General features: G+C 35.5%; 1 protein-coding gene across 6 annotated transcripts in view; it reads left to right on the forward strand.

The window, feature by feature from the left end:
* Positions 1-23,213, forward strand: part of LOC135168181 (uncharacterized) — a 114,609-nt gene that overhangs the window by 84,520 nt on the left and 6,876 nt on the right. For all 6 annotated transcript variants that reach the window (XM_064132128.1, XM_064132127.1, XM_064132123.1 and 3 more), the window contains one exon: positions 13,931-14,264. In XM_064132128.1, coding sequence (XP_063988198.1) covers positions 13,931-14,264 — 334 coding nt within the window. The remainder of the gene's footprint in view (positions 1-13,930; positions 14,265-23,213) is intronic.

Raw genomic sequence — 23,213 nt, forward strand, 5'->3', positions numbered from 1 at the left:
CCGAGAATTGCAGACATAACGATGAAACGGAATGAGGGAACTTGGCTTCAAGACAAATTTTTAACGAAAATCCTCTAGTGGACTGAAAAAAATGGATTTTTTTTTTTCAAGCGAAAGAGGTTAAATGGGGAAATAATGAGCAAATATTCAACATTGTTAAATATTTTCCGACTATTTTGCAAGTTCCTAATAATTAATCAGTAATTGATGTGGGATATGTGGGTCGAAGGGAGTTTGTCGCAAAGACTCAATCATTTAACAGATATATATTTATTTATACCACTATCCACTATTAAACACTACAACTTATTATTATTTTACTACTTGACTCTAAGTTAAACAATACGCTACTCTTACAAAACACTTAGGATGGCACTCTTTCCACACCTCGTCTACACTCTAAACTTTCTGATCTAAACTCTGACACTTCGTCTAACCTCTGACTACCTTCTCTGAACTCTAGAGTAGCCCATAGCAGCGTCACGTGGTTCAAGCGTCTCTGAACCTCGCTGGATAGAAACAATATTCCCCTGTCACATGTGGACATCTCATAAACCCCCAAAATATGACTGTCTAGGTACTTCTATTGTACAGACTCCCATCCCTGTACCATCTATGTCTATTTGCGAGGTTTCCCCACATTGGTGCGGACCCATTGGGAAGAATCCGATCAATCGAATTCCTAGAAATGAAAGAGAAAATATTAGATTTTAAGAATTGAAAGCCAGGTTAATGAAAAGAATAGACGATATGAGCAAAAGCAGTTTTATTTCTATGATTATGTGTTCACACTTCGAGAGCAGTCGACAAACTGAGCAAACGATCTTAAAATCTCAAAAACCAAGGCATCGTCATCATGGTTTCTTTCTTTCAATGAACAAAGATTTCCACCGTATTATTCTGGGGAATTTTTGGCCAGACTAGAGAAAAAATCTATTATGATCATTAGTGAATTTCTAGAAAAATGTTCGATAAGAATTTAAGCAATATAACCTTCTTGTGTCCTACCGTTTGTATGCAAATTAAACCCACCAGGTTTAAAACTGTTTAATAATAAAAAAAAAAAAATGAACAAAGATTTCTTTATATTATTTAATAAACATAAACTGGAGTTTTTGTCGTAAAACCACGCAGACGGTCCCTCCAGGAAACAATGACCTCATAGTATTGATATAGACTTATATAGGTCTGTAATATAATCATATTGTTTTTGCTCTTTTCAATAAAAAATAATAATAATAATGTGTAAAGTATCCGTCACATCACTTCTGTCAAATAACATCGGTCGCCTGATTGGTCACCGAATATTTCTCGCACATTCGTTTTTGCTGTTAATTTTCACGGTGGGATGAATTCTTCATAGTCAGTACCGTTGAATATAAACGACGGACAGTTACCTTTTCGTCAGGATTTTTTCCCGGATCGAATTCACTCTCTCTTCTCAATCTCGAGACATTTCCAAAAAATTGAACTGAAAGTTGTCGTGTCACTATATTCATGACTGGAATATAATCTCTGAAATTATCTGACTCCTCTGATCCTCATGAAGCGACAGTGGCGGATAAATGTCAAGCGTCCGGACACCCGGAAATTTGTTTTTTAATCGTTATTTACGACTTTTGTTGGATAACAAACCTTTCATCCTTTCGTAATCGCTCCTGAGTTTTTATGATGAGAAGAATCCCTCAAAGAAATTTTCACTTTTATGATCATTAATGAGGAAATATTAGAGGTTATTAGCGTCGGTAGGAAAAAAATGTCATTTCTTGCAGGATAATATCAATTTTTTAAACAATGACGTTGTGTTCACCATAAAAACATGCAAATTTTATTGAAACCGCAGTGGATTTTCATAGCTTTTAGTGGCAGAAAAGTTTATCAAAAGACTTGAACGTTTAATTAAAAGGTTAGTCGTCGACGTCTAGTCACATTATAAATATTTAATAATGAAAAGTTTAAATATCATGTTTCATAGTCAACGCAAAGAAGGAGAACTTGAAGATGAATTTTTATTTTTTGGATATTCTCATAATCATTAGAGCAACAGAAAAGGGAGGGACAAAAGGCAGAGGGAGGAGGATTCTTCCAATCAGAAATTGCTATCGAAGAACGTTTAATCTGGGAAATTAAAAAAAGCGCACTTTGCATCAATAAACTAAATGTTTCAAACTTTTATTGAACATTTTTGGGGGAAAATCGCCGTCACATAAATCATGGATTTGTCAGCCTTTGGGTGTCCAGAAGGGTTTGAAAATTCCCGAAACCAGTTTATTACTCAGTTTGTCAATTAAGAAAGGGACATATAGTGACAAAAACAAGTGTCACCTCCGAGGACTCTCCGCTTTTCCAAAAATTTTACCAAAACGGAAAGAGAAGATCAGTTCCTCTGGAAACTTCGTGGAAGACAGAGCACTTTTCGTGATCCTCATCCGAGTTAAAAGACGATGAAAATATCTCCATTCGTTAAATTTACAAAATGTTAGTGTAGATTCTTGCCTACTCGTCAGTCGGCATAAACAAAATAAATTAAACAGACTTTCTTTATTTATAAGTGACTGGTCCACAATAAATTAAAATTAATTGACTCCGGTCAAATTAAAGTGTGATGTGTTCTTGGTATTTACAATACAATTCAGTCATCCTACATTCCACCAATCAGTTCACCCCTTTTCAATAACTAAGTGCAAGTGTAATAATTAAGTCCAAACACGTAATTCAACCGACATCGAATTTTTGTCAAAATCTAGACAGTGACAGATCAACATCTCGAGTGATATTAGATTGATAGCTAGAGTGCACTACGGTTAACGTGGTACATATAAAAAAAAGTTCAACGATCAATTAATTTGTCCATCTTATTATGCCTTTCCCATCATTAATGTTAATGAGACTTCACTGAAACTCTCCCTTAACTCTAATTTCCAAAAAAATAATCTCACCGGAATCCGCAGTCCAGAATTTTTATCACCCAACCGTCAAAGTTATTCGTCAATTCTTGCGATATAATATCGCGCTGATTAGTCCGGGATAAAAAATTACAGTCGACAAAGCATTGTCGAAGTACCGTTTGAGAATAATTCGATCTCTTACTTCATCTCGACTGGATTTCTTGACACGGTTTTTTCATCCCACTGAATCTCCTTTTTTCGTTCAACTGACCACACCGAAAAACGATCGTTTCGCCGGCTTAACGACTCGATACACCAGCGCATTTTTTGCTTCTTCATTACATTTTTTTCCGCTTCGAAAAGTCGAGCTGGAGATGGCGGTCAAATGCTCCTGCAGAGGTGAACAGTATCCTCGCCAATTGCGGAGAAAGTTTATTAAATTATCGAACTGAAATGCCGACAATTATGTTGAGAATTATAAGCGATTAAATTTTTTAATTAAATGGAATTAATGTAATTCATTCGATTTCGGGTTGAACTTCATTCTGTGTCATGACATCCATGTCATTACTGATGATGCAATCGACTTGATAACGATTTGCAAGAACTCTCTGGAGACTAAAAGAATTTGACTTGATAAATTTAGGTGACGGTGTGGTAATTTCGAGAAAATAGAAAATATAACTTTGATAACTAAATATTTTCCTCATTGTCAGTAAAAGTAAAAAATGTTCTAAAAAGGCGCGATGTGGATATTATTATTATCGACTTCTAACGACGTGAAATTATACAATAATTTTAATGTCTCTGGAAAATTTTTTTCATAGATGTGTTTTCATTTTTCCTTCTGAGTGGAAGTCTTGTCATTGAGCAATTTTTCGATTGTCTAATTTCAATTGCAAATTATCTAGACTATTATGAAATGCGAAAAAACGATATTTTTCATATCACGTCTGTGTGGATGGGCGGGAAAAGTCGAAATTTTGAAGATTAATTCCAGAAAATTGTAAACAAATACTGTAAAATTTGTAACTAAAATCGAATTTTTTCAATTTATAATAAGTATCATTAACCTTTACTTTGATGCGTCATTTTAACTCGATCGGTAGTTCAGTAGTTCAGTAGTTCCTGAGATATAGCAACTTTTATAAATTTATGTTTTTCTCAATATCTCAAAAACTACTGTAAGGATTTCAATTTTCGTTCAAATTCTCGTGTCAGTATCCTATCTAAATCGATTGAAATAGCCTCATTTTTTATTTCGATTATAAAAGATTTTATGTCATCATGTTTTCCCGTCATTAGATAATTTTATTCCCTTGCGAAATGTTTCTCTCAACGGCATTTTTCCTCAGAATCACTAAACTCTCCGAGTATTCCTGTTTCCGAAGCATTGCAATCGTCCAATCCCGACCCAGAAATCGTATTTTTCACGCCTATGCCGAAAAAGTGACTCACGGTAGGAGAATTATAAAGCTCATGAATTAGAATCACTTTTTAAGCCACGACCATGACGTTATTTTATTTCACTGCATCCGAAAACGTGTTTCTAATCGAGCGAAGTGACCAGTGGCTGACGCCATAATGAAATAAAAAGTTTCATTTTTCTGGGTAACGATATAGAATGGTCTGAAATGTAAAAATACAATTTTTTAAAATGTCTTTACGTAGACCTATGACACGAAACCTTCACACATTCGTTGAAATCGTGTACATATGTATATGCTGCGCACGCAAAATTAGACAGATGCGCCTTGAAATAATAAAGGGAATGTTGCACTTGTGAGATATAAAGTTTATTGTACCAAGTTCGTATTGTGGACAATAGGTTAGAAGAGACTACTCCTTCCTTCCAATCTTCGAATGTAACTAACTCAAAACTCATTTTATAAACCTATTCAGGGTCTTGCCTCCTTCTTCTGGCAAGAGGGACCCACATTAAGTTTAAGTTTCCTTATTATTTAATGTATAAACCAATCCAAACTAAAGTATTTAATAGTCAGGTTATGGTATTACCTGACCCTTGGTAACGTCAAACGGGACTTTATGGCATGGCCTAAGTGAAGGACGCCTGCAGCCAACTTTATACAATTTAATAACTATTGGTTCAAATGCCACGATACTGAATATATAAAGTAATCGCGTGCCCACATACAGGGTCCGAACACCGTCTGCGTTTTTAAGATCATAAAACAGAAAATATTCTTCCAAAAATATTCGAAAAAAATTTCTCTTCCGAAGATCTACAAACGAAGTCTATTAGAATTTTCCTTTCAAACCTCTTTCTACGTAGCAAAAACAACCCTTGCGAATAATTTTTTGACCATTCACCCGAAGTTTTCACAAAGACAGTCCAATCACGAGGCCATTGCCATAAAATCTATGGGTTCCAGGTTCGATTCCTGGCGTGGTAGACAGGGTCTTGATCCGTCGCCACATAATCAACTAGACTCGAAGCCACATAACATGAAAAACAATATTCCAAGCCCAGATATATATCTAGGTAGCTATCTCATCAAACCCAAGTAACATCTCAGAATATAATTTTATCTAAATTTTCAGTTAATGGAACACAACCGCAACGTCGAAGAACGACGGTTTATCCAGACGGTGTCGATGTCGTGTCATTGCGCAAAATGTCTCCCGTATAGTTTTACCATGCACACATATATCTTCAGTCCTTTTTATTTCTCCTCAAACAGGTAGACATCGTAAATTCGTGTGTGAATCAACATGTTCAACTCCTCCGGCATCTCCGTGAGAAGGTTCCGCATTCTCGGCCCACAGCCTCAGGCAGTCCTATTCCCGAACACAAACATCGTACCATTCAATTCTATACCATCAAAAAGTATTTCAGTTGTTTTGCAGATGTCCTCGATCCCCATATAAACAATATGTCTACAACAAAATATACTAACAAAAAAAAAATCGACAAATATATCCTATAATTTATAATATATAATATATAATATATAATATATAATATGTAATATATAATATATACTATATACTATATAATATATAATATCTATATATATATATATAAATTACGTGTCACGTTGTTTGTCCGCGATGGACTCTTAAATTACTCAACCGATTTTAATGAAATTTGCACACCCTGTGCAGTTTCATTCAACTTAAAAGATGGGATACCAGCTGTTATACCAGCTTTAACGTCTTCCTTCGTAAATATTAATTTCATTGTACTAAGGGGCTACGGTAGTAGAAAATCTGTCATGGAGATCGCCATATTTTTTTACAAATGACATCTAGGTAAAAAAGCATGGTTATCACCCTGACTGATGTTCTCCTACCGTTCCTCCTAAATCGTTCAGTACAATGTAATATAACAAAAACCTTAGCCACAGCAACGCGTGGCCGGGTCTGCTAGTATAGAATATAATATATAATATTGGGGAATATCACTGGGCACTGGCTCCTGGCTCGGTACCTATCGAGAAAAGGCAAAGGGACTCATCACCTATGCACAAGATACAGCGGACTCGATGAAGTCAGATGGGAGGTTTTCGGGTCCGCATGCACAGATATACATGTCGACAGGGACGGTATCAAGGGACTCCACGAATTTGCGCGTAGGGCACAGATACTCGAGATCATCGACTAGACGGCTGTCTAGGGGAGAGTGTAAAATGGCCGAAAGGCTGATAACACTTCTGGACTAATGAGGACTGTCTAGCGGCAATAAAAGTCAAAGTCAAGTCAATATATAATATATAATATGTAATATATAATATACCATATATAATGTGATTATTATTATATTAGATCTTTTTAGGCTTTTAGTGATTTAGCGTTCCTCAGAAGGTCAGGAAGTAGAATGAGGTTTGCGGCCATTTTGAAAATCTGTGCATTGGCAGTAGGACCATTGGCCTAGCCCATCGGTGGCAGTATATTGGTCTTCCGAACAAACAAGTAGAGCCCTTCTATTCCATCCCTATTAAGATATATGTCCTTGATGCCAGTAGTCTTGACAATATCCCACCGGATATCCTCCAGACCACTGCAACTAGTGGTAAGGTAGTGCTGATCCTCTACTGTGAGTCCGCATTTCGGGCATCTGGGGTCGTTCCCCCTGCCTATTTTCGTCAGATAAGAGGCCAGTGGCCGGTAATGAGGCCCACTAATGAACTAAGCTTTACTCTGATCAGACCCCGTCTCCGTTCGTTCTCGGATCGTGCTTAATAAATATTATTATATTATTATTAATATATTCTCAAATTATTAGAACACATTATTATTAATATAGTGATATAATATATAATTCAGGTCATTGTAGTGAAATAATGAAAATTCGAAGAGAATTAGAATTAGAGGACAAAATTATTTCCGGCTTAACGCAGACGGGAATCGAACCCGGGTCTCCCAGTATTGCGCCGAGCACTGTTACCGACTGAGCTATCGGATACCACAGAAGTTCACTGATATTCAGATTTTTAAAAATACAAATTGGACTTTTGTTTTGTAATGAAAATTCGGAAGCTCGTACACTTGTGACGAAGAACCCAAACGAGTTCTTCGCCAAGGTCATATAAAGTTTTCTAATTAGATGGTTCAGGAGGACTGTAATGTTTGCAACTAAACGTCGATTAGTTGCAAACATTAGAGAATCTCAAAGAATCTCAATCTTTAACTGAAATAATTTTTGTTGTCTGGGTGTGAGTTTTAGAGTAGTTCTACCCTGTTAGTAAATTGAAAAATTAAATTACATACACTATATAAAACTATATATATACACAAAATGTTTAGAAAACACGATCATATGGAATCGTATTTTTTTAAATTTAATTATCATGTCTCTTTTTCCCTAAAAAGAGTATTAAAATCAGAACTTCACACCATCTTATGAGAAAATCCACATTTCCGTGACTTTCAAAGATTTAAATCTGAATTTGTGAACATTGGGCTTTAAAACATACAGGAATTTCTTGCCACTTCGTAAAAGATAATCAACCGCATGAGAAAAAAGTTCTATTATTTGTTTATAAGAAGGAAATGTTTGAAAAAATATCAACACTTTCCGAAATTTAATTCAGATAATACTGAAGGTCAATGATTTTTTTCGAATTTTACCTGTGATTTGTTCGACAATTCGGCGACTCACAACATTCAAAAGCAGTATCCGGTCGGTAAAATACCGACCTGAGGGCAGAGCTACTTTAAAATTGTTGAGGCCTTTTCACCAATCACCGGTGAATCTTTTCCCTTGGGTATAAAAATTCCAGGGGACTCGTATGGGAGAGGGAGAATGGTATTTACGGGAAACCTCGTGGCCTCCTTACATCAGCGATATTCCCTGCATGAGTAGCCATTTAACGTTATCCTTGATCAGTACTGGAGATCTACCCTCGGGGTACTTCTTTATTTTCTTTTCCTCCTCCTTTTTTTTCAGCGTCTGAAGATTGTGTCGACATGAATTCACAGTTGTTGGGAGGCTCAATAAGGAGAGAAGTAAATGCCAATTGATTGTGATTGTGTTCAATGGTATTTTAAAGTAGCTCTACCCTCGGGTCGGTATTTTACCGACGGGGCATCTTGCATTTGAATATTTTCGTTGCTAAATTTCTCAACTATGTTTTATCGTTTTATTGACGCAATCGTCGAATTTAATTTAAATTGACATTTGACCCTTTCGTGTTGTTTCGTGTCTACCAGTTAGTCACCTTTTTTTCTCTCAACCCTAAAATCGCGCGAAGACCTAGAACCTCCGAACCCGCCATTTATGGTGGGGAATTCCCCAATTTTTACTAGCATCCATATGCTGAACACACTTCTAGAAGAATCTGACCACAGATTTATGACTTCAAAAATGTCAAATTTCTGCCGTTCTTCATGTGACACCCTCTCTACTCCCACCATCAATAGATCACACCAATGAGTTCGAAGGTTCTTGGCCCACCAATCAGAGAAAACAAAAAATAATTGTTGTATTGAAATTTCCCGACTCTTGCTTGGGTCTCACGTACGAGAAAAACCGGAGGAGAGTTCAGTTCGTTTTTGGGGGTTAAGTTAGAGTGAAGTCATAAGTTTTTTGTATACATTGTACGCAAAGCCGTATCAAATAAAAAATAGCAGATAGTGTTTGAAGCACACCGTGTCCGTGTCAAGTGATTATTAGTTTCCTTCAACAATTAACTTTCTTCTCACGCAGTTTTAACACCTGGAGAGACTTCAGAGAAAACATAACATCTCGAGGGATATTGATTTGGTAGCTCGAGTGTATCAACCCTAGGTTGATACACGTGTGTTTGTAAGACTGAGGTATACACTGTGGTACTTCAAGGGTTACAACGATATTTATTACTAACGGCGAGTAACCCGAAAGCGACGAGGTTATAAGAGGTTTAAATGAAACACAAAAAATTAATCACAATTCACTTAAACACTTTGTTTATTTCCAATAAAACAAGGTTGAGAAATAAAGGGAATGAAGTAAACGAATTATACAGTTGCACTTATTTTTAAATATGAAGGGAAAATTTCACAAAGTTATTTTCACAATAAGCTTGCTCCGGATGTAATGGATTTGAAAAACTGAGCTCACTCGATGTTGACTTTTCGAAATCTCCTAAGTAACTAACTGTTGATATCTCGAAATTTTCACGTACAGAGTCAGGATAGAGGGGGCAGGCCCTTTATTATCGATAACAAAGATAATAAAAAAAGCAAAAAATGAACGGAACCAGAACCATCTTCGAGTGGAATTTATCATGGTCATGTTGTTGACAGGTGTGTCCTGTGACTAAATTTTCATGAAAAACAAATTTGGATGTGAAGTGGTTGACAAGGGTTTTCTCACATTAAGTAGGTCTTACGAGTTCATTTAATCCGTTCCATGAATATCTGGAGAACTGCCTGTAGGACCAATGGATCTTAGAAAGTTCTTGAAATTTTAAGTTGAATATTTGCTTAGAAACTTTACTGGTAAAATGACCGAGATCATTTGGAAGTATGACTTGTCACGGAAACGAGTAGTATGACATTGTAGTGCACACGGGGAGAAAAATTCTTTAAAAATTACGTGACTATTCCGTAATCCGTTGGTCAAAACAGAATTCAGTAAAAATTACGAAACAGTTACCCATTTTTTCATTGAACGTTCCATACTTTTTCTTGAAAGTTCACTGAAAAAGAACGTGACTCCCGTAATTTTTACCAAATATTTTTTATTACACTGGTAAATTACGGAAAAGTGGTAATTTTTAAAACAATTTTCTCTCCGTGCAGTTTTCATTCAATTAAATTAATTTTTCAATCGTTCTCTTTAAATTGATAGTCATGGAAAATGTATTGAAAAATCAGGAGTTGACTTATTACGATAAAATTGTTTTATAAAAATGTTTAAAATCCAAAAAATGTTCTTTATAAATATAAAGCCCCAGAAAGACTTTCTCATTGCGGGTTTTTCCCAAAATACATCTGGTGACCAGAGATGGTTAAGAAAAAAAAGTCCAAGGGTTAAGGGTGGAAGGAGAAATTATATTGCCCTCTGAAGAGGAGTTTAACGTGGGCCTCACCCCTAATGTATATAATTGTCAGTCTCAAAAATACTCCAAGTGTTTCTTTATTTCGACCTCCATAATCCACAAATACACCTGTTGAAGTGGGGAGAGGACTAGCCCAACTCTTGGTACTGCAACCCGATACTCGTTACAATGTCCTTGACCGCTACGCACCACCGTATTTCGATAAATAAAGGATAAACTTCCACAGAAATACCGGTAACGGAAGACATTCATCCGAAACATTTTCGATCGGGGAAATTCCATAAAATTCCATTTGGAGGATATTTTCCTTGGAAAATGTGTTTGAAACTAAGCCTAATTTCCATGAAGACGGCCGATCAAATCGATCAAACCCGTCAGATTTCGGACATCGTCGGGTCAACGGTCAGGCCCTACCGCAAACCCGGAAACCCAACGGCCAACCAGTTCAGTATTGTATTCGGCCTCTAACGTTACGCTTTCCGTTTAATTATGTGTTCGTTTTGTAATTATCGGTCCACTACTGAGTGTTCTCAGCTACGCCACCATCAGTGTGGACCTCTTTTCCAGTAAATTTAGATACATCACCATCACCGTTATATAGTGAAAATTAAAGACAATCACGGGAAATTATCCGCGATTAAGAATATCAACATAAAGTGGTGTTTTAATTTAATTGACCTGAGTGATAATCACGACAGCAATAAATCAGTGAAATAATTAACCCTTCTTATAATTTATTCAGAACAAAAACCACCCACCATAGCATTCTTCCCCATCCACCCTAAAATTCAGTATCCTCTCCAAACAGAATGTTCGTTCGGAGAGTTGTCAGTGGAAATTTACTTCCAAAAATTTTTTCCGCTGAAAAAATTCCCAGTAATCAATATTTAACGGTAATTTTGAATTAATTGCGTTGTTTAACGGTGAATATGACCGCAAAGTGACTTTTCCTTTAATTAAAATTTTCAAAGAAGATAATTTGATAAATATTCCACGAAATCGGCCAAATTATCCCATTAATAAGCAAAAACATTCTTCCCAACAAAAATGAATAGCTTTGTAAATGCGCATTTGTCAGATTCTTTATAACAAGGATATAAATTCTTATTTGTGATACTGTAAACTCCATTTTTATTAATGAATAAATTTTCATGTAATCAGAAAACTCAGTAAGAGAAGAATGAACCAACGCATAAACGTTAATTTCCTCAATCCATCGAACCATAAATTAATTTTAACTTCCAATAAAAAAATCCTATTATATTTAATGTCTCTAGTCCATTTGTGAATAGATCGATAAATATTTCCCCTTCATTTTTATTACATTCCTCTTCATTTAACGGTGTATCATTTTCTTTAATAATTATTATTGATCTGCAAGAGGTTCCATGACGAGATGGCGTGATGTCACGTATCCCAGAAGACCCCGGGGCAACCCACGTGAAGGTGTACAATTTTATTTATACGGTTGATCCGTGAGCGTAATAGTCAGTTCATGTTTCGTGAATCTTATGTTCGCGTGTGAATGTGGGCGAGGGTTCATGGCACTTGAATTCGAATGTTTCGTCATTTGTCCAAGGTTATGGGTCCTGTCAAACCTCTCGAAAGACCACGACATTAAAGTTGCGGCAATATTAAGGCGCAATAAAAAATGAATTTCTTTGTCTATTGCAACAAATAATGAGGGGTCCATCGGTCTATGAGAACAATTTATTGGTGTAATTAATAACTAAATTATTGGAAATGAGTTATTTGACATAATAATTCTGGAAATAATTGTAACTATTTCTCTACTTTATTATTTAACTGAAATAATTGTGCTTGGAAGACACATCCGATTTGTACCGATTCCTTAGAGGAACTGACTAGATTTACAAAGGGAAACAACACCCTAGAGCTTTTAGTCACGTGCTCTCAACGAGTCCTATTCATTCCACTTTGTCTACGTTCTTAAAATCAAACCTAAACATACCTCACACTTCTCAGAATTCCAACCCATAAAAATGTTTTTCAATTTAAAGTATAGACACTCAGAAAAGAATGAGATTGATTTTTGCTTTCTATTTATTTATTTCAGGAAAAATCCAACATAAACAATAACGATTCGTTATTTAGGATTAATCAGTAGTGCAAGGTGATCTTGTTATGGAATGAGAACAATTATTTTGCCGCCGATGGAAGTTTTGGATTTTATTTGATGTTTCGATTCTCTAATTTCAATTGCGAGTTATCAGGAATGTGATGATACGCGAAAAAATTGTTTTTTTGGACCATGTTTGTGTGTAAGTGCTGGAAAATTTGAAATTTTGAAGCTTGATTTTTAGAAAATTTTATATAAACAAGCAGGTGACCAACGCTATTTGACAGAAGTTATGTGACCGATACTTTAAACGTTATTATTATTATTTCCGTCATTTTTACCAATTCGATTGATCGTATACTTCCCAATGGATCTGTACCAATTCGATTGTAAAAATGACAAGGTAGATATTCGCGAAGTGAGTTAGTTGTGGTACTGACATTTCGCCTGGGGGGGGGAGGGTTAGAGAGGTATATTTAATGTATTAGTAACATGAACTTCAATAAAAAAATAAATTTTGTAACAACCGTTCGATGAATTGCGTCCATTGGACGTGTGATGCTGTCATATCATAAGACCTATGATCTCACCAAATATTTTCATCAAATTATTGGGAATAAAATACCGAAAATATTAAAAAATGGAAATATCTCGTGTTTTTTGTACGAATGGATGTACATATTTTCATAGCTTTGTAGCTTTGTATTATACCCACTGAGACGAGTATTTTGAAAAAAAATTGAAATTCTTGTAGTAGTTTTTGAGATATTGAGGAAAAACGAAATTAACAAACGTTGCCATACCTCAGGAACTACTGAACCAGTCGAGTTGAAATGCCGTATTAAAGTAAATGTTAATGATAGTTAATCGGAAAAAATCCGAAAGGTGCAGGGGAACAGGATAATTCTCCATATGATTTTTGCAAGAAAAAATTACTGAAAAAATGGATAGTCCAGACCGGGGTTTGAACCCGGGACCTACCGATTAACTATCATTCCGATAGGTGAAATTGAAAAAATCCGATTTTTAATTGCAAATTTTACAGTATTTTTTAACAATTCTTTCAAAATTTCCAATTGTCCACAACATTCTAGATAACTTGTAATTAAAATTAGATAATCGAAAATCCGCCAAATTCAAGGCTTTCACTCAGAACCAAAACCTTCCACATTTTTGTAAGCTTTTGGTCGAAAGCCCTCAGGCGATAGCCCATTGCAAAAAAGCTTCCTCTTTTTTTTATTATTTAAAGTCTTAAAATAAAAAAGTATTTAAAATGTTATGCATAATCTTTTTTCCACTGTCGATTCAATCCTAAAATCTTAACTTACATTCCTTTCAATATTAAGACATTGTTTCTATGAACTTAAAATAAAGCTTTTTACTCATGTCTTTTGTCTTTCCATAAAGTACATTGAAAACTAAAACTACCGATTATTAATTCCAACAAAAAATTACAGATGAAGACTGGGGTAATGCTCCAGAAGATCCCGAGTTCCTCCCAGAAACAACGAATGTGGCGTTGCCACGTCTTCCCCGAAGCCCAGAGCGTCCGGTGGCTTTAACCCGAGGAGTCTCTCCGAACTCTCACAATCGCGTACGGAGAGCCCCAGAACATCGTCAGCGCTCCCCAAGCCCTCAGTACCAGCCAAAAGTTGATCCACTTGAGGTGACGAGCCCTCGGGAGAGATTTCAAGATGCCAAGGAGATGTTCAAGGCCATGGAGAGGGAAAACCTCTCGCGAGGGATCATTACGAGGCCCAGAGATCAAAGCGATAATCACGGATTGCACAGGTGAGTTCGTAATCTATTAAATTCATTGAATGCATTTCAGAATGATGTGACAAGACCTCGGATTATTTGAGAAGAATTGGGAGAGAGATTTTATTGCCATCAGGACGAAAGGTCATGGAAAATTAATCGCGTTCATTGGGATGTGGGTAAAAGTAGATAAATAAATGTAGCAACACAATCAATTACTTTAACTTGAAGTCTTTATTATTGGCACGAGGAAGCCACGACTGACCTAGAGGACCGGTGTCCAGAGACTAAATTCTTAATATTTAAAAAACCTTTACTAAAAGAAAAAATATGTGTATAAAATTTATGCACGACAGAAGAGAAACTTCTTAGCCACAGATTGTTGAAAAATTTTGTCTGAATTTTTTGTGATGATTTTCAGAAATTTTTATTGAGCCACACAGAAAGATTTCAGAACATTTTGCCATTGAAAATTCGGGGAAATCTCGTGGAGAAACCAATTGGAATAGTCTATTTCTGTTCCATATTTCTCTGAATATGAACAGAAAACAAAGAAATTGCTGTCAATGCATTTTCGAATTCGGGGAACAGTGACACCGAAGCCCATTTAGGACAAAAAATCAGGAAATTTACGATTTCATTGGAAAATCAAGGAAATTGATCTCCAATATTCATATTAGAGTATATATTTAAATAAGTTACGAAATTCTCATTTTCTTACCGCTTAAAATTCGGGAATTTTACTGAAGGATAAGTTAGACCGGAGATTTCATGATTTTCAAATGTGTAAAAAGCATTTGATGCCACTGGATTGGCAATTCCCAGTGAACTATTCCGATATTAATAAAAAGGTTTTATTAGTATTGTTCATCATATTAACAAAATGAGTCATTTTCTTACTCCGAATCTATCGCGATTTCGTTTCTCTCGCATGTCTCTTTCCGTTCGACTGCCCCACCACGCGCGCCATCCCCTCCCTTTTCCTGTCGCTTTTTCGTTACATACGATATTGGATTTACAGCCCAACGAGCGCAAAGAAGTTTCACTTCAAAAACAAGAAAAAGTTTATGACTCCAGAGGACAGAGTTTCCTTTGAATTCCACATGTGGTAAGGATTGCAACACTCTCAAGTTGAGAGCACAACAGATCATAAATCAGTCATTTTCTGGAGACTCTTTCAAACACGTCATAAACCTTGTCCAGTGATTTTTTAAGATAAACAGAAGAGCTGTCTTCTAATTTTCCAACAGCGTTCAAAGATCACGTCGTGAGAATAAAAAAAATATTATTGTGGGATGTGTGGGTCAAAAGGAGTTTGTCGCAAAGACACAAACGTTTAACAGATATATATTTATTTATATCACTGTCCACTATTAAACACTACAACTTATTATTATTTTATTACTTGACTCTAGGTAAAACAATACACTACTCTTACAAAACGCTTAGGGTGACACTCTTTCCACACCTCGTCTACACTTTCTGATCTAAACTCTGACTACTCTCCCTGAACTCTGACTACCTTCTCTGAATTCTAGAGCAGCCCCTAGCAGCGTTACGTGGTCTAAGCGTCTCTGGACCTCGCTGGCTGGAAACGATTTTCCCCTGTCACATGTGGACATCTCATAAACCCCCAAAATATAACTGTCTAGGTACTTCTATTGTACAGGCTCCCATCCCTGTACCATCTATGTCTATTTGCGAGGTTTCCGCACAAGTAGCACCTATGTCTCCGTCTACAATAAAATCTTGTAGCTACATTTGGGAGTACTTCATCCCTCGATTCTTAATCCTACTCTAAAATACAACTATTAAGCTCTAAAAATATATTCCCCCAAAACTGCTAACCACATTAATATTCCCTATACTACATTATTTATCGTAATAAAATCGTGGAATATTATTTATAATAATAGTTTAACGCATTTATGGTATGTCCGAGTGCAGATTCGGGTCGGCTACCCTAAGTTACGATCATAAATTATTCCGACAATAGTCAAGTTTCATCTGATCAGATCGGTCCTCATACGCAGTCAATGAATTTTTTGCTTTACTGTTATCGTCTGATTTTAATTTGATTCGAATCTGATGCGGGATTACTTCATCGATCAGTCGTTAACATCAGCAGTGGATATGTACCTTCGGAATGAATTCGGCCCTTCCAATCTCATCACAACTAGATCAAATGATTCCATAAATTCGGATCAATTCGATCTGATCAAATTTTCACCAAAAATCTCGTTACACTATTGATCAGAACCTGCACCAATGATTTCATCACTCTTTGATTCTGCTTTCATGTGACTTCAGTCTAAATCTTAACTGAATTTCCACCCAGATATAATATACATCATAAACATTACGCGATAATTAAAAATAGTACACAAAATATTCCTAAAAAAAAAGAGTATTTTTGCAGAAAAAAAATCATCGATTATTTCAATGAATCGTGATATTGTATTCTTTCACAGACAATTCGGATAAAAATCGTGGAACTCTCAAAAAAATATTTTTCTTTTTGTGAATCAAAATAGTCACATGTGATGGATAAATTAATTAATGTTTAATAAATAATTTTATTAAGAATAAGGTCCCACGTGAGGCCTTCGAGAACACAAAATACTCAGAATGTGAGGGAGAAAAATAATATTTCTATCAAAATTATGGCGACATTTTACGATTGCGAGCTGTTGAAAATAACTAGCAACAAGAAATCAAGTTACAAAAAAATCTAGGAATGTTTGTTATTATTTATTTATGATTTGAAGTGACTGAAAATTGTGCCCCATTTGTACTGTCGATGGAGCTGTGCAATAATGAATAATGCATCAATGATTTCCTAAGAATTACTGGAAGAAATGTATTTCTCACATAATTTGGTAATGACATGTTGCGGAAGAAAGTCGCGAGGAATTTCCCAATTTGCAAAAATATTAACTTCAACACGATTTTTTATGCACCAATTTTTATGCACAACCAGTACATTCATTAATGTCCCGTTACATTGCCGTTAAAATGTAGAAAATTCATGAATAACGTGCTGTTATGTAAAGACGCTCGTGTGTAATTATTGTTTATTAATGACTAAATGGTCCATAACTGCGCAGTATTAACTTGCGGTATTCGCTGTAGTGCTGGAAGCATCAGATTATTTAATCGCTCAATTCTACACCGAGATAAATCACTTTCAAGTTCAGTCTTTTAAGACAACGTCAGCACCGTGCGTTGAATCTTAGAATGTCTTGCACTTTTTTTGTATAAAAAAATTAATTTTAATAAACTTTGAACTGATGTTAAAAGAGCTCGATTTGTCGATCTAATACGTCCGGCGTCACCTCAAATCATCAAAACCATCAAAAGGTTTTTTTTTCTTAAATTTATTTATTTAAAATTTATTGGGATATGGGTAAAAGTAGATGAATAAATGTAGCAACACAATTAATTATTTTAACTTGAACTCTTTATTATTGCCACGAGGAAGGCACGACTGACCTGGAGGACCGGTGTACAGAGACTAAATTCTTATTATTTAAAAAACCTTTATTAGGAGAAAAAACAAGGGAACGTTTTTGACTCCAGAGGACAGAGTTTCCTTTGAATACCACATGTGATAAGGATTGCAACGCTCTCAAGTTCGGAGCACAACAGATTACAACTTAGTCTTTTTCTGGAGACTTTCAAACACGTCATAAACCTTGTCGGGTGATTTTTGAAGATAAACAGAAGAGCTGTGTTCTAATTTTCCAACGAAATTAATTTCAATGGACCTTGAACAAAATAATTAAAAGTTTTATTTTTCTTGAATTTATTTATTTATTTCGAGTGCGAAAATCTGCAAGATTCATTTACACCAGTGTCTCGCAAACTGTGTGCCGCGGGAGAATGTTAAGTGTGCCGCAAAAGATTTTCCAAGTTGCACTAGATATTCTGAGATTAATCTAAAAACCAATTTCTGATAACTATAAAATTACCCAAAAAGTAGTCATTTAACTTTAACTAAATTAGCCAGAACGCAGGTACTCGTATTTGCCCTCCCAAATTTTGTCGTAACAACAAGATGCACAAGGGAGGGTGAATTGGTGAGAGAGGCACTGGCGTGGATTTTCCCCCACTCAACGTACCGTTTTGGATCTCTCTTCAAAATCAATATCCAGAATTGAGCATGAAAGCTTTTCGAAGTTTGTTACCATTTGGCTCCTCTTATCTCTGCGAAATTGCATTTTCTTCATTGACTGAAATTAAATCTAAAAAACGTGAGCGACTTCAGATGATTGATGGAGAGATACGAGTGTGTTTGTCCAACTTCGAACCACGAATAATGCAAATTTGTTCCCAGAAACAAGCCCATCCATCACATTAAGCTTAAAATAAAAATATGTTCCTTTCTATTGTACCAAATATTAATTAATGTACCTATTTATAAAACAATTTTTTAAAATTATTTTTAAATATACGTTTTCTTCCGAAAATTTATTTAGCTTAGTGTGCCGCGGAAAAAAAATTCCTCAGTTAGCGTGCCGCAAACTAAAAAAGTTTGCGAGACACTGATTTACACTATTGGTTGTATCCCTAGTCTATCATATTTGAATTGTTTATATGGTTAGATTTTTTCCCTCCTTTTTAAAATATTAATTCTACATTTTGGAAAGAATTGCTGTAGTATTTCAAAGGTTACGAAATTTACAGTTTTTGAAATGAAGGAAATCGAGTTTGGAAATGACTGTTATTTTCTCAAAATTTCTCTTAAGCGTTGCCCTTTCGTAGGTACATTAGGGACAGTACCATATTATATTGTCTCTATGAAATTAAGATAAAATTTTTTCAATTAGTATTTATCGTGGCCCGGAAGTTAACGATTAAGTGAGAATTAATTTGGTCCCTTATTTGGATTAGTTTGGTCCCTGCGCTCGTCGGCGCTGGTCACATCTGCGGACTTTCGCCGTCGAGTTGTTGACGCTCCTGCGAGTCTTTTCCTGAGTGAGAATCGTGCAACGAGTCACAGGCGACCCATAAGCGCACCACGTTCGCGCACAGGCGAGTCGTATGCGATCCTGACTCGAGAACAGTCGGTAACGGGACAACCCTGCCTAACATGATTCTACCGGAATAATAACCCGACGTGAAGAGATATTGTCTGCGCGGAGAGAAAAATCTGTTAATTTTTATGGTGTGATTCCGATAAAAATTACTGCGCCGCGTTACAATCTCGCGCGAACTGAGGACCCGAGAAACATTTCAATGTCGACTAGTAAAATTTCTTTATCGACTGATTGAATTGGATATCGTGGTAAGTGTCCGAGCGATAGAAGACCGTAGATCATGGGATTGCTGTACTGCTCATAGAGACGACAGTTCCACAGGACATGATCAACGTCCTCACTCGGATGACCACATCTACAAACGGCAGAATGTATCAATCCTTTACGTTCGAGGGAGGAGGCCAGATGTTAATGAAAAACTTCAATCATGTTGATTTTTCAATATATTTTTAGTTGTATTTTGAAATGTACGAAAAAAAATTTTTTTTTCGTTTTTTACATTTTTAACATATATTTTTTTAAAGTCAAAGTAGTCCCCAACAAAAAAAGGTAGTTCACTGGTCAAGGTGATAGCGGCTGTACATGTTGTCTGACATAAAAAAATCGAATGGATTATTATTCAGTAGATCTGTGGCTATCGTCCCTACCAAATATAATCAATTTCATTAAAAACAAAAAAAAATATCGAACTTCAAAAAAAAAATCACGAAAATCTCCTTCTTTTTCGTTACAAATCGTTTAAAAAAAATATGAAGATATTGTCGAAAATAAACAATTGTGGTAGGGACGATAACTATAAATGAGTAGAAGAACATATGTAAATTTTAAAGCAATCGGTTGAATACTTTTCCTTGTAGGACCTTGACCGTTTCAGAAAATGATGATTCGAGAAAAACGCGTTTAAAGTTGAAAGCCTGGTAGACAATCGCTTACGACACGTCGGCAACTATGAGCTGTAACTTATCAAATACTATGAATTTCGGTCTGAATTTTTCACAGCATGTTTTCAATAGGTTTTACTGTCAAAATATAAAAAAAAAAAAATCAATTTTTTGAAGTACTCACATGAGAATAACCCCTTAATCCATGAAATAGTTCGACGAGGTAAAAACCTTTTGATTGTTTTGATGATTTGAGGTGATGTGTGACGTATTAGATCGACAGATCGAGCTATTCTGACATCAGTTCAAGGTCCGGTGAAATTAATTTCGTTGGAAAATTAGAACACAGCTCTTCTGTTTATCTTCAAAAATCACTTGACAAGGTTTATGACGTGTTTGAAAGTCTCCAGAAAAGGACTAATTTATAATCTGTTGTGCTCCGAACTTGAGAGCGTTGCAATCCTTATCACATGTGGTATTCAAAGGAAACTCTGTCCTCTGGAGTCAAAAACGTTCTCTTGTTTTTTCTCTTAATAAAGGTTTTTTAAATAATAAGAATTTAGTCTCTGTACACCGGTCCTCCAGGTCAGTCGTGCCTTCCTCGTGCCAATAATAGAGAGTTCAGGTTAAAGTAATTGATTGTGTTGCTACATTTATTTATCTACTTTTACTCATATCCCAAAAACTTCTACATCGACCTCGTAAAAATTTAAAGTCTAATGGGAGATGAGAAAATGGACGATGAATGGCTGATGCAACAGTTCCCATGATGGAGCCCGTCGGCAATAATCGGATGTATTCGGCGCTCATCGTTAACCAATCACAATGAGTAGAGTAAAAAATGAAGGAAGGTACAATAAAATAAACTGATGTAGATACGATTTTTTAAAGGAATTCTGCAATTTCTTTTATTTAAACTCAAATAAAAAATGATAGACCTTCAAATTTTCTAGTGCTGTTTCATAAATTTTACGGGGCCACGTATCATTAATTGCAAAATGTATTACGAAATTTATAGTATTGATTGGGTTAGAATTTTTATGTAAATAAAACACATTCTAGAATTCTATCGTTTTGCATCTCGATTCTAGTGCCCGACACAGTCACTTTTTTTACGACTTTTCTCTCCGTGTAATAAACATTTTTAAATTTGTACACCCCAATCTTGTGTGAACCATTCGATAGTGCTCAACAGTTACTTACTAATCAATTTGATGCTCCGATGTTTTAGAAATAGTTTCCAATCACATTAAAATAACTCGAATTTACCAACTGACTAAAAAACAGAAAAATATATAATAAAATTTCAAAACTAAAAAAATTAACATTCAGTTTATAAACAAAGTCATAAATTAATTCAAATAAGTTTCCTACTTAATTCGAAAGTATCATCAGTCCTATGAAGAATTGTTGATACATTACCCTTTTGTTTCTAAGTGGAAGCGTTGATCGATTTTTGAATTCTCTAATTTCAATTGTAAATTATTTGGAACGTTACAGAACGCCATAAAACAATGTTTTTTTAATTATGTCATGATTAGTTTTAAGAACATTGTAAAAAACCCGGTAAAATTTCTAACTAAAAATCTGAATTTTTAACTTATTTTTTGCGCATGCGCAGAATACTCGCGACCATTTCACGAAAATTACATTATTTTTCGTGAAACCTGAACATACCGATCACTTCCCCAATTTATCCTCATTTTCGATGTCCGCCCATAAATTATTGTCCAAAATTCACGTTGTGACTCCGATAATTATGATGAGACTTTAATTTTGAAGTTCGTGGATTGCCTCCAGTGATCACCGGGGTAAAGAACTACAGCGGAAAAAAGACGTGAAAAAACCGTTGTGCAGCGAGAATAATAACAGTGACAGTGTCCAGACGCGTGTCGACAGAATCATAATTTAACTCGAGATTTTTCGAATTTTTAAACATTAAGTAAGAATAATTGCGGAATGCAGACATTTATTCCTCCTGCGTCCTTGGATTCTCGAAGAATCCTCGTACAAGCTATGAATAATTCTGGAATTGCGAATGGAACACGAACGGAATAAAAAATGACAATGAAAATTAATAAAAGGATATCCAGCAGTAAAAGTTGATTGTAGATATCGATAATTTGAAACGCTTCGAGACTCTGTGAGTCATCTTTTTTATCGTTGGATTATATCAGTCGTGAGTTATGCCGGGATAAATTATCGCAAGTTATATTTTTACTGATGATTTTTCTAATTTACAAAAACACTCTTTGTGGGTATTGAGGTGATTGTGCAGAGGGGACCAGCCGCATTAAAAATTCGGGTCAGGAACTCTGAGTTAGAATCAGTAATTGATCCGACGGTAATTAGGTTTCATATGATCAGGTCAGATCTCATCAGAAATTGATCAGGTTTTCATGCAGAAAATTTGATTAAAAAAATGGCAGCAGTAGATCCTGAGGAGATCCTGATCAGAATCTGATGGAGTGGAGATGATCTCAGTGTGAGGTCAGGCAGCTTGAGATCATTCTGATCTAAATTTGATGATTCCCTATCATCACTCAGAAGACAAATATTCTGAAAGTCCTATGATCTAAATCTGATCATATTCACCTGATGACACTTGTCAAAGGACATATTTTGTCATTGTCATGGCAATGAGTTGCATAGTTGTATAGTTGTTGTTGTGCCTTTTGGTGACACAACAAATTTTTTTTGTCAATTAATAATTACGAGGTTTGTTAAGGTTCAATATTTGAATAATGGATAACCTGATGTTTGAAGTCGTATTTTTGTTTTATTCACAAACACATATTTTTTAATGAATTTTGACACCTTAGGAATTTTTCAATGATTTACACGGAAGTTATTTCACGGCTGATCTTGTCTGTTCTACATTTGGAAGATAACTAGGTTTTTAGTCGAATTTTTAGAAGTCCAAGATGGAAATTTGGGATGGCTAATTTGGTTATGCTTCGGTTACAAAATATAAGACGAAGTTTCATTGGTGGATTAGGAAATTGGTGGAAAATGAGGGTGGCGATTATGTATGAAGGGTCAGTGGTTCGGAACCCACTTGA

Source organism: Diachasmimorpha longicaudata, chromosome 12 (assembly GCF_034640455.1).
Source record: "Diachasmimorpha longicaudata isolate KC_UGA_2023 chromosome 12, iyDiaLong2, whole genome shotgun sequence".
NCBI classification, from domain to species: Eukaryota; Metazoa; Arthropoda; class Insecta; order Hymenoptera; family Braconidae; genus Diachasmimorpha; species Diachasmimorpha longicaudata.